General features: G+C 37.3%; 1 protein-coding gene across 3 annotated transcripts in view; it reads right to left on the bottom strand.

Annotated features, from left to right (window-relative positions):
• Window positions 1–7,157: 7,157 nt before the first annotated feature.
• The window catches only part of LOC113238192 (anaphase-promoting complex subunit 1), a 38,000-nt gene continuing 32,575 nt past the window's right edge, over window positions 7,158–12,582 (bottom strand). Inside the window, exons 22-23 of one of the 3 annotated variants that reach the window (XM_026474966.1) lie at window positions 10,651–11,071; window positions 7,158–7,790 (exon numbers count right to left, since the gene is read on the bottom strand). In XM_026474966.1, the coding sequence (XP_026330751.1) occupies window positions 7,353–7,790; window positions 10,651–11,071 (859 nt within the window). In that variant the 3' untranslated portion in view covers window positions 7,158–7,352. The remainder of the gene's footprint in view (window positions 7,791–10,650; window positions 11,072–12,582) is intronic. The other 2 variants (XM_026474965.1, XM_026474964.1) reach the window with 2 other exon arrangements.

Below are 12,582 nucleotides of genomic sequence, written 5' to 3' on the forward strand. Positions count from 1 at the left end.
AATTAGCTCGATACTCCACAAGTAATTCCTATGTCCAAGAATTATCAATTTGGGCCCACTGTGCGCTTAGGGTTTAAAGCAAGTACCTACAATAAAAACAAAAGTGATTCTTAAATCCTTTTTATTTTCGCTTAAAATCGCCTTAGAACTGAGTTATATAGTTCACTATACTCGTATACTGCCCTCGGAACGAAAAAGGGCACAACTAACATTTTTAACAAAATTGAGTTAGGTACATATATATATATATACGGAATCAGGAACAAAGGACCACCTATTTCGTTTTGTAGAAATATATCTCAGTAATTGTTGAATTAATAAATATACTGCAAGCTCAAAGGGCACAACTGACATCAATAATCAGAGTTTTACTATAAAAGTTATTATGCTAATAAAAAAACAAAAACCAGACTAAAAATATTTACCTGGAAAGATAAAAAAACAAATTAACTCCCCCCGCACTATTGTATTTAAGCAGTAGTAGCGCTCCTTGTGAAAGAGTTCGTCCAGGGAAGTACTACCACCTTACCTATTTCTGCCACCAAGCAGTAACGTTAGCATTACTGTGTTCCGGTTGAGAAGGGCAAGGGTGCTGGTGAAATTACAGGCACATGGGACTTGTCAACTTATTCCTCAGAGTTACGGGCACAGTGGCAGTGCCCCTCCGATCTTTGCGATTTAAAGCTCTGAGTGGCACAGCAACTTTTATGGACATTCGTGCAGCTTACAATCAGGCGCACGACTTGTTCGTCCCGCCACTTGATATTATAAAAAAAATTGTGATTATTTTTTATAGCCTATGACACTCCCACAATCAAGACAAACTTAACGACACCTCATAATATACATAAATACACTCGAAAAACATAACCCTCCCGAGTAAAAAACGTAAATATCAAAGGGTTTTACTCAGTAATGTACTGAAGTGTGCCCTTATTATGTAGTTCAATTCTAATAATTATTATAGTAACACAAAAAAAGCACAACTGATACAATTGTGCCCATTAGTTCTATTCATGAGCAAATTATTAAGTCACATTTAAATTGGTTAATATGCCCTTGATGTGCAGTAATAATATTTTAACTTAGAATAATAACGCATAGAATGATAGTTTCATATCAAACGAACTGTCACAAGTGAGGCAAAAATCAAATTCATGTAGGCTAGTTTTAGTAGTAGGTTAATTTTCGGTTTTAGTGAATATTTATATAAAAATACAAGTTGAAACGCGTTACTTCCTTGTGGAATGTGATGTTAGTATCTATTTTATGTTTGTCTGACGTATTTTTACACTCATTTACCGCACATTTCTTCATTTTTAGCTAAAATTCTTGATCTGTTCGCGGTGCAAGTTGACCTTGAGCACTGAAGGCCCGCCCGCTCGTGTAGGCCCTTTTGGCGCGCTTCAATTTGCCTCACTTAGCGTGTGCGGACTAGGTTTCTATGCGTTATTATTCTAAGTATTTTAATATATTTTTTGCACTAAACTTAAATTAAGAACTAAAATTAAGGTATTTTTAAAAACAGCTGATTAAAATACAATGAAAGTTTTTGTATAAAACAGGCGGTATGTATTTAAAACGTAAATAAACTACTTAATATCAAACATATATTTCAAGTATTATTTTTATCAGAAAAACCTTACAAATATTTAAACATATTTCTTCCGAAGGCAGATTATGAGGTACAGGCTATGGAACAGGAGATGAAAAAACTTCAAGGGACATTCAATAGGCAAAAAATTTTTGCTGACATTTCGAAAAGCATTTGATTCTACGACAAACTACCAAATTATTTTTGAACCCTGAAATGGTGGCGCCAGTCTTCACTTTTGACTTCCATGTGCGTGAACGAGGGTTCAAATTACATTTGTCAAACCTAACAATGTTAATTTTGTCCTACAATAACGTTCATCTAAATCGCGTACTTTTATTCTTTCAAATAAACCAACTTTGCGGGCAGATAAAGTCAGAAAAATGCATTAATATTAGACACTCTGCCGTTCCATTAACTAAAACGTGGCTAAGTGACAAATGGTCAAATATCCGTTTTAAATAGCAAAAGACAGAGCTCCAAATTCTCTTTTAAAAACATTTAAAATTAAATACAGTGTTCGATTTATCGGACCTTACCCTAACGACGCAGAGCTAAAATATTAAAGAATTTCAATATTCTAACATACCATTCATCGGCATTGTGCGCCAATCGCGACTCAAGTTTTATTTTATTATCTTAGGAGCTTACAGCTACTTTTACAACATGGATTTAAATATAAATAATCAGATGCCAATTAAAAGCTTCCACATATGAATTATCTTAAACAATCTTCCTGATGATTTAGATGTTCATATACCACTATTTTAGAAAGAATTGAATCATTTAAAAAAAAGAGTATCGTAAAGGGATCTTAGATAGATAGATCTTACAGTGTGTAAAAATATTTAGCTGGAAAGATAAAAAAATTAACTCCCCTCGCACTATTGTATTTAAACAGCAGTAGAGCTCCTTGTGAAAGAGCGGTTTCGGTTTTGAAGGTTAAAGGTGCTGGTGAAATCAAAGGCACATAGGTCTGGTCAACTTATGTTTCAGAGTGACGCGTGCAGTGGTAACACTCCTTAGATCTTCGCGATTAAAAGCTCTGAGTGGCACTGTAACTGCTATAAGGTCGTTTATCACGAGACGAACAACTTGCTCGTCCCATCACTGGGTAATAACGCACATACTCACACTCAAAATAGCCCCGCACTAGGGAAACCCTGTGTCGTGGGTGCCATGGACACACACTTAGGGTCGTATTTCAGAACTCTACTCAATGCTCAAGTCAGGACTTGAGTATGACTTAAGCACTAGAAATCATAATCAAGTCGTTGCCATTAGGGTCGTATTTCCAGTGCTTGAAATCATACTCATTACATGGCTTGAGCATTGACTAGAGTTATGGAAACTCACGAGACAAATAAATGTAGGCCATACAAATATTTTTCCCGGCCGGGGAATTGAACCTGGGACCTCTGCGTGGTAGTCCGGCATGGTAACAGTTCGGCCACAGAGGCAGTTATATAAAAAAAATCTCCCTAACATTCTGAACAACTTAATGATACTTGGTTTCCCGAGTTAATAATGTTCAAGGGAAATTAGTCAGTGTTACATACCTACTTAATAATAATTCACACATTGTTTCTATTGTTCCTCATTCACACAAACGCCCGCAATTTTCATCGTCATCATGAAGACAATCACCTATTGAAACATCTTTTTGTTACAACCTGAAGTTGTGTTACAAAACCAAGGCGTTGGTCGCAATTTTGTCGTAACCAATTAAGGTCACTTACCATCCCAAATTATATTCGGGAATACCCATACGACATGATGTCCTTAATTAATGTATCTTTTCAGTCTTTTTTATGTTATCAATCTGAATCAATTCATTTTAATCAACACGTTATCATTTTAATATACGATAGTTAACACGATGTGATGAACAACGGAGTATGTGACATTGTTATTCTGTTAACAGCTTGGTCTTTTGTACATTGGACTGTTTATTTATAATAAGGGGCGCTTGTCGACTTGTTTAACTAATACGTCCGATTCCTTCCGAATCCCGAGAAATGATAGTCCGAAATGTCACAGGAATCATTTTATCTCTAGGTGTACAAGCGACATCAGAAAAAGGTAATAGTATCCTATAAAAGGATCTTCTAGTGAAAGAGTCGTCCAACGAAGTACTGCCACCTTACCTATTTCTACACCAAGCAGTAACGTGAGCATTACTGCGTTTCGGTTTTGAAGGTTAAGGGTGCTGGCAAATCTCTGCTCGAAATCTGGCGAAAGGCATATAGGACTGGTTAACTTATGTCTTAGGGTGACGGGTGCAATACCCCTTAAATCTTTGCGATTTATTTTTATTTATTTAAAGCTCTGTCTGTGGCGTGTAGCCTAATCATCAGGCGCACGAAGTGTTCGTCCCGTCATTTATATTATAAAAAATAAATTAGACATGAAAGCAAATGGTTATTAATTAACATTATTATATTAGTAAATAAAGTATATAACCGAAAGTATTAGACCACATTAACTACTTATTTAATCCGTAAAAAATATTTCACCTCAACATTTCACAAACTGACATTAAAAAGAACAGTTGTTATCACAAAAAAACTGCAAAACAAAGTAATTTTGTTTAAAGTTGTTATTCTGTTTTTAAACAAAATAAAACAATCTGTGTATTGTCCTTGCGAAGATGATTTTCCTTGATCAGCCGACTCTGGTTGGTTAATACGTTAAATGCCCCGCTGTAGCGAAAACTAATTGCGTGCCCGTTGCACGTGACAGCCCACGGTCAATGCGAACCTTGAACGTCCCGGCGAACGGGCTAAGAGCGTTTGCTTACTACGTCCGATTCGTATAAGTTCCAAATCCGAGAAATGACGGTCCGAAATGTCACAGGGATCATTTTATCTCTAGGTGTACAAGTGATATTCGTATAATCTCGAAATCCAAGCACAAGCGACATCAGAAAAAAGTAAGAGTATCCTATAAAGTGATCTTCTAGTGAGAGTTCGTCCAGGGTACTGCCACCTTACCTATTTCTGCCGCCAAGCAGTAACATGAGTATTACTGCGTTCCGGTTTCGAAAGGTTAAGGGCGCTGACGAAATTAAATAGGACTGGTTAACTTATGTTTCAGGGCGACTGGTGCAGTGGCAATACCCCTTAAATCTTTGCGAATTAGAGCTCTGAGTGGCACTGCAACTGCTATAGGGTCGCATACCACGAGGCGTACAACTTGTTCGTTCAATCACTTGGCAATAAAAAAAAAATGTTTCTAACATTTTGAACAACTGAAAGTGCGACATTTGAAGTGGTTCCGTGTTTTCTAGATTCGAAGTGTCTCGGATTTGGAACGAACGCGAATCTGATGCGCAAACGCACTAAGATGTGCTACTTTGGTTATTAGTGTCGTATTGTAATTTAGTGGCGATATTAATTTGAAATGCTTTACATTTAAATTACATCTTTATATCAGTAAAACCTTGACAAATGCACGTTTTTGTTTTCATTGAAAAAAAACCCTAATTGGTGTTACCTTATCGAATGTCATTATTTATCGAACGTATACTATTATCTGAATAAATCACGTGTGAAGATATCAGTGATTTCAAATTCATTATAGTGTATGCCATCGATCTACAAGTAATTTAAAAATAATGTTATTACAAATTGCAATATTCATTTTTTCACTGCCGGCAAAAAAGTAGTTCAAACGTTTGCTGAAGAGATCTGAAGCACAGTTGGATGCTGTTAAGCAATATCGTGTTAACCCACAAAAACTAAAAATGAAGTTATTAATGCCAAATTGTAGTTTGTCGTCTCATCTACATTTTACATAAACTAAATGACGAGTCAACCGTGACAATGGGACCTGTAAAGGGCCCGAAACGTTGGTTTGTTTAAAAAACAAAAATAAACGCGATTTAAATCCGGAAAAAAAAGTTTCATTTCCTGTAAACTAAGAGATTAATTTAATTAAATGTTAGTGGCCATGACATTCAATTATTTTGTGAAATTACTTCACTAGTTTGTTGTAATTATTAATACAAAGATCGAACACTTAGAAAGAATCCCTTCGAACCAACGTCTTCTAGCAAACCGTGCCAGACGCTATGCCAACTAAGCCGAACGAACTAGCGGACCTTAGGAATTTTTTTATGTGCTTGTTGCAGCCGTTTGTTTTGATTTTTACTGATTTTTTGGGCGTAGCGCCATTTGTGAGGAATCTATTTTTTCACATAGCAACGTAAAATAAGTGATTTGAAACCTCAAATAATAAAACATATTAAAAAAATAATTAATTTAAAAAATATGAAAAAAAACTCTAGAGGCCATTTTCTCAAAACTATGAACATAAGTTACTTGACGTTATTGCTTATCAGCATCAAGTTGTAAGAGCGGTAACCACGGTGAGGCAGGACACTGGTTCGAGCCCAACCGGATCGAAACAAGTTTTCTTTGTGTTTGTTCAACCTTTGTATTAAACTTCACTATAAATATTGCAAAATAGTTTCGCAAGAAGTTCATGACTAATTGGAAAATTCAAGTATTTGGGAATAAGTTCATGATTCATGTAACAACATCGCAGGACTATATTACTAACATTATAAACAACAATTTTTGTTCCAAGACTTTTTACAAATCATAATTTTAGCAAAAATAAAGATATAAGTTTTTTTTGTACTATTTGACAGTTTTCAGATCTGGTAAAGCATCCACCCCGCCGACTCCCACCTGCGCTCCGCACAGAGTTGTCACCGTTTCGAGCGGTCTACTGAAATATTTTTATTTTTGTCTGAAATTAAAATGAACAGTGATCGGAATTGGAGTTTTCTTAGTATGGACATACCCATTGCATCATCAATGATCAAAATTTCTTTTTTTTTACTGTTTATTTTCTAAACATTCCAAAATACAGTCTCACGTTTATTTTTGTTTTTTTTTTAATAATCCTAAGTGACACGCCTGTCCCTAACAATTGCAGTGCCGCTTAGAGCTTTAATCACAAAGATCCGAGGGGCACTGCCACTGCGCCCGACGACACCCTGAGACATAAGTTGACAAGTCCCATGTGCCTGTAATTTCACCAGCACTCTCTTACCCTTCAAAACCGGAACGCAGTAATGTTCAGTCAGTTAAACAAACACAGTTAAATCAGTAGGGCTAGCACGATGCGAGAACAGTATCTCGCGCTTTATGTCGCTCATGCTCAAGTCGCGCGCTATCGTGCTAGACCTGCAGAGATGCACAAATGCGAGATATGATTTGTAATTTTTCATTAAAATTTTTTGTGATTTCTAAACTGCTTTTAGACTACACTCTAACTGCTATGTTCAAGGCCATCGCACATCTCATGGTTCAAAGTCAGTATTCATCTGTTTTTCTTCAATAAATAACACCGGAATACTTTGTGCCAACGTCAAAGTAAAAATGTTAGGAAATGGGCGGGTGGGAAAGGAAACAAAATATAAAAATATATATAAAATAAATACACAAATTACACGATTTTTTATTTCGTATATGCTAGTATATTGTCAAATTACTTTTGACCCCTAGATTGGTGCCGCAAGACGACTTTTGGCGGTCTATATTAATGTGTCACTGAAGGAAATTAGATATGTAATATTCCACAAGATGGCGGACTTAAATTCGAATTTATCGAATTTCAAATGTACAAGAATGCCCCTCTTTTATCAGTTCCTGCGACTGACGAGTGTGTTACAAGCTTAAGCTGACTCAGTCTTATTACAATCTCCAAGGCAATGCGATCGAGTGTTATACCCCCCACTTTCCCGCAATCACCTCAATAACTCCCCCACTTTATCAACAGCTTCTGCACTCAAGTTCGTTTCGTCTAAGCCCAACAGTAAACTAAATTCGCTTTTATAACTCAACAGGTTCCTTGGCAAGTCGTGATATACTAAAAACGTACTTAACATCTTTTTTAATTTGTCATCGCAAGAACTTATTCTGGTATGGCCAAAGCTTGACCATTTTCGCAAGTACGTAGACAAGTATGGCGCGATCAGAGGCTCCCAGCCGTCAAATATATGGGATACCTTCTGTTTAATAGCCATGGTAAATTCGTTAGAAATTAAAGGTTCGTAAGGTGTGTCTTGACCGTCGATTTTCATTTCTTCTATAGTTCTTTTACTATGATTCTCTATATGAGAAAGCAGTAATTTTATCTGCCAGATGTTGTACGATGTCGGTTCTGTCTTCATCGCCTTTATTATCTGTAATTGAGGATTATAAATGATTATCAATTGATGACGGTGTTGGGTTTTCCTGTTTTTTGATTAGTAGCTGTTAATTTCACTTTGAAAAATGACACCATGTAACACAATTTTCGTTTCCGGTTATCAATATCATTTTCTATTTGATTCTTTCATAACAAGCATGAAGAAATTTATTTGTCTGCAAAACCTTAGTTTTTGTGGTCAACGAAAACATGAAATATGCGTACCATTAAGAGTCAACACTATCTCAGTTCTTTTACTATTAGTGTGAGGACAGACGAGCGTAATTTTGTAAGTTGTGAGTCGCGTAGTTTGAGTTGAGCAGTTTGCGCAGCAATCGGTTTCATATAAAAGTACGGTTTGTTTCACACGACGACGCAAAATGAATTACCTGCCGACTCACTGGCGTAATGACGACTGACTTTCGGTCGCATCGTGAGACGGGCTGGCGCGGGTGGAGGTACGGGTGAGGGAAGGGGGTATAATATATATATATATAATTTTCACTTTGGTATAACCGCTTAAAAGCAACTGAATAAAATACGTTCGTCTGGCGCTCCAACCGAATTTCGGTCGAGCGTAAACTGCGCAACTCAAAAAACGCAACTCACAACTCACAAAATTACGCTCGTCTGGCCTCACCCTAAGAGTCGACACTATCTCAGTTCTTTTACTATTAGTGTGAGGACAGACGAGCGTAATTTTTTAAGTTGTGAGTCGCGTAGTTTGAGTTGCGCAGTTTGCGCTGCATTCGGTTTCATATAAAAGTACGGTTTGTTTCACACGACGACGCAAAATGAGTTATCTGCCGATTCACTGGCGTAATGACGACTGACTTTCGGTCGCATCGTGAGACGGGCTGGCGCGGGTGGAGGTAGCGATGAAGGAAGGGGTCACTTTGGTATAAACGCTTAAAAAGACTGAATAAAATGCGTTCGCCTGGCGCTCCAACCGAATTTCGGTCGAGCGCAAACTGCGCAACTCATAAAACGCAACTCACAACTCACAAAATTACGCTCGTCTGGCCTCACCCTTATTCGGAATCAACCAAAGTCAAATGGTTTTGGTTGTAACAATTTATTAGGTTTCTCTTTATTTAAAGACAAAAAGGGAAGATTGTATTTCAAATCAATAGTGTATTTCAATTAATAATAATAATGCACACACTCATAGCCCCGCACTAGGGAAACTCTGTGTCGCGGGTGCCATGGACACACACATAGACAATCACAAATTACACCCAAACTCGCGAGAGAAATTAATGTAGGCCATACAAATATTTATCCCGGCCCGGGAATCCAAGCCGGGACAGTCCAGTATGGTAACCGTTCCACAACGGAAGCAGTTTAAAATGAAATTATAGAGCGTAAGTTTATATTAAACGTTCATTACATTAAGTGAATTGATTTATGAAAAACGTTTATTTTAAATAAAATTATATTAAAAGAACGTTAGGTTAAAAATATTTATATAATACATTACACACTCCATTGTGATAGCCACAAAAAGATTTTTTACCAGACAATTGCTGCTTAATTAACAGAAAACAATACTATCAAACCAGTAAGAGAACCTTTTTCAAAATTTGTTACGTAGTGTAATGTTGCCATGTTTATTGTGTAAGTGACGTGTTCGCTACAGTTCATAATGAAAATGAAAACAAACACTAAAGTTATTAACTCAGAAGGTCTTGCCGTTCGTAAATCTGTAAGTCGCAAGTGCAAAAAGTTCTTTGGAGTCGTGAAATTTCGAAATCAAATGGTCTATGGTTTTACTTAACACGTCACGCATACTTCTAACGTACGTGTATCCGTTTAAAAGAAAAAAAAAATGTTTAAAGATTTTATAAATTACTTCAAATAACTTTATTTCTTTTTTAATATTTTTATTTAAATGGTGGATGAAAACACAACTGCACATTATAGATACGCTAGCAGTGTGACTTTAAGACGCTACGGTACCAAAATCGTTAGTAAAACTGTGTATCTCTAACGAGGAGGCGTGACGGCTGAACCCACAAGTATAAACTATATAGTATAAGTATAAACCTAGTAACTATCCCATTTTTGAAATGCAAGTTTAAGCGCTACGTAAATGTCGTAGGGTGGGGTTTTCGGCGCCATATTTTGATATAATATGGTGTATTTTTGGGTGTGGCCCACCATAGGACCAATGTGCAACAATGATCTTATTGTGGTAAGACATATGGCGAATTGTATTTGTGTATTTAATGTATTTCTAAAACAATCACCGTGTATGGATAGTAGATGTGACAAAGTATTTGTCTATTCTACAAATACAACAAACACCAATCACACGTTACCGCGCGCTTGTAGATTTCTCGACGCACATTAATGGTGTCAAATAGGCAAATTCCGTCCACACTTTGGTCTTATTCATTATTTTGACTCTTTATTTGGCTCCAATTTGACGATCATACGTCACATTACTGTATGCTTTTTTCCAAGTACAACAAACACCAAGTGCTTTTAAATGGTCGTATATGTGGGAAACAGGAGCCTAAACTAGAATTTCCCTCTGGGACCCCACAGTTTCATTTAAGCTATGGTAGTCTAATAGTTTGACCTACCGCCTTTAAAGCAGACAGTCGTGGGTTCGAATCTGGGCTCGCACGTCAAAATTTTTCGGAATTTATGTGCGAAATTTAATTTGAAATCTACCATAAGCTTTTCGGATAAAGAAAACACTGTGAGAAAACCTGTATGTCTAAAAAGGTTCACAACCCTGAAAAACGTGTGAATTCCCCATGGCCCAATGTGACAGATTATTATTATATATTTCATCCATTCATTTTTCATTCTACCCATTGGTTGACCTTTTATATTATTTTACTCACCTTCAAAAACGCAGTCCAAATCGGCAACGCGCACAAAATATCCTTGACGACACACTCGTAAGTGACCATACTCAGCATCTGCACGTGTTCTTTTTCCTCCTTACTGTACTGTCGGCACAGACACTCCTTCGCCATAAACGGTTCATTTTTTAACCCTTTCCTCTTTTTGGGTATTATCAAACAATCCGAACAAATGTTCGTCAAGGTCCGTTCCTTTGTCAGATAATGTTTCACAAAGTTTTTGACTTTTATGTCGTTGGAGAATAATTGTATATTGTCAGGAGTGGGTGACCAGATGTGAGATTTGTCCAGGGTCAAACTCTGCGACAGGATGGTGAGAAACCCGTGGGGGTCATCTCGGTACGAGAGACTGCCTGCGCGCTGTTTTATGTCTATACACCAGGTGTATTCCAGAAAAGTTCTGTAACAGAAAAACATGCTAGTGAAATAACAGGCACATGGGGATTGTCAACTTGGCCGAACGGTTACCATGCCGGACTGCCACGCAGAGGTCCCAGGTTCGATTCCCGGGCCGGGCGAAATATTTGTATGACCTACATTTGTTTCTCTCGTGAGTTTGGGTGTAATTTGTGGTTGTCTATGTGTGTGTCCATGGCACCCGCGACACAGGGTTTCCCTAGTGCGGGGCTATGTTGAGTGTGTGCGTTATTATATAAAAAAAAAACCTTGGCTTTGGATGATGGGCGCAGTGGCAGTGCCCGTCTCAGATCTTTAAGATTTCCAGCTATAAGTGGCACTTCAACTGCTATGGACAGGCGTGTTCAAAGGTAGGATAACATAAAAGAGCTGAACTAATCGTTCAAATAAAGTGCATTTGGAACCCGTATAACTCTCGCATCATTGTAGCTGATTAGGTTGCTTTGAAGGAGTTATATATTGCAGAGTGTCCCTAGCATACGTACAAGGAAATGAGTGAGAAAGACTGTAGACTGGTAGACTGTTAATGAATATATGAAATAAGTAGGACCTAAAAGTGGTCCTTGAGATACACGAGATGTGGTCTCAAGCAGTCCGTATTTAAACGCAAGTGTCCTAAATGTTCGTCACATCACTCGGTATTATAAAAAAAATCTTGTCTGGAATAATCAGACGATAATTGTTATCATAAGAGCTGAAAAACGTCCACTGCTAGATATAGACCTCAAAGATCGCCACAACGACCCACCTACTCTGCTTGCTTCCAGCAGATTACAACCTTCACCAGATTGTCTTCTCAAAGAGCTATGGTTTTTTTTAAAGCTGAAAGGGAAACACTGTATCGCAGATGTCATAGACCACACACGTAGGCAACCACAAATTACTTAAAATTTATGTAAAATTTCGAGGTTCAAGAAAATCGTTCTGGTGAAAAAATAAAAGACTTTTTCAAATGGAACAGCTTCAATATGTGATCTTATCTCCAACTATAACGCACAAGCCCCGCACTAGGGAAACCCTGTATGGCGGGTGCAATGGACACATAGACAAGACAGCCACAAATTACACCCAGTTACGAGATAAATAAATGTAGGCCATACAAATATTTCTCCCGGCCTGGGAATCGAACCCGGAACCTCTGCGTGGCAGACCAGCACAGGCAGAACACACAGCAGAGGCAGTTTTTTTATTGTTTTATTATTAATTGCATATGTGGTTAGCGTTGTTTGTGTTTACAGAAGGATTTGTGGTTGTATTTTGTGGTTTTACATTTGTGATTTTTATGTGAAAGGCAACTGGTACTATCTCAATTTTCTAACGATTTCACTTTTTAGTACCATTTTATACTATTTCATACTCCGCAGCATTGCAAGAAATTTCATCTCAGATACATTTAATTTTGGCGCCACAATCGAATTCATTCAACTTGTACTAACTTCTAACCAGATGCTATATAAATGACGCAAACAATTCATTTCTTCATCTTGTAAAATT

This window comes from Hyposmocoma kahamanoa, unplaced genomic scaffold, assembly GCF_003589595.1.
Source record: "Hyposmocoma kahamanoa isolate Upper Pololo Valley unplaced genomic scaffold, ASM358959v1 95, whole genome shotgun sequence".
In the NCBI taxonomy this organism is placed as follows: Eukaryota; Metazoa; Arthropoda; class Insecta; order Lepidoptera; family Cosmopterigidae; genus Hyposmocoma; species Hyposmocoma kahamanoa.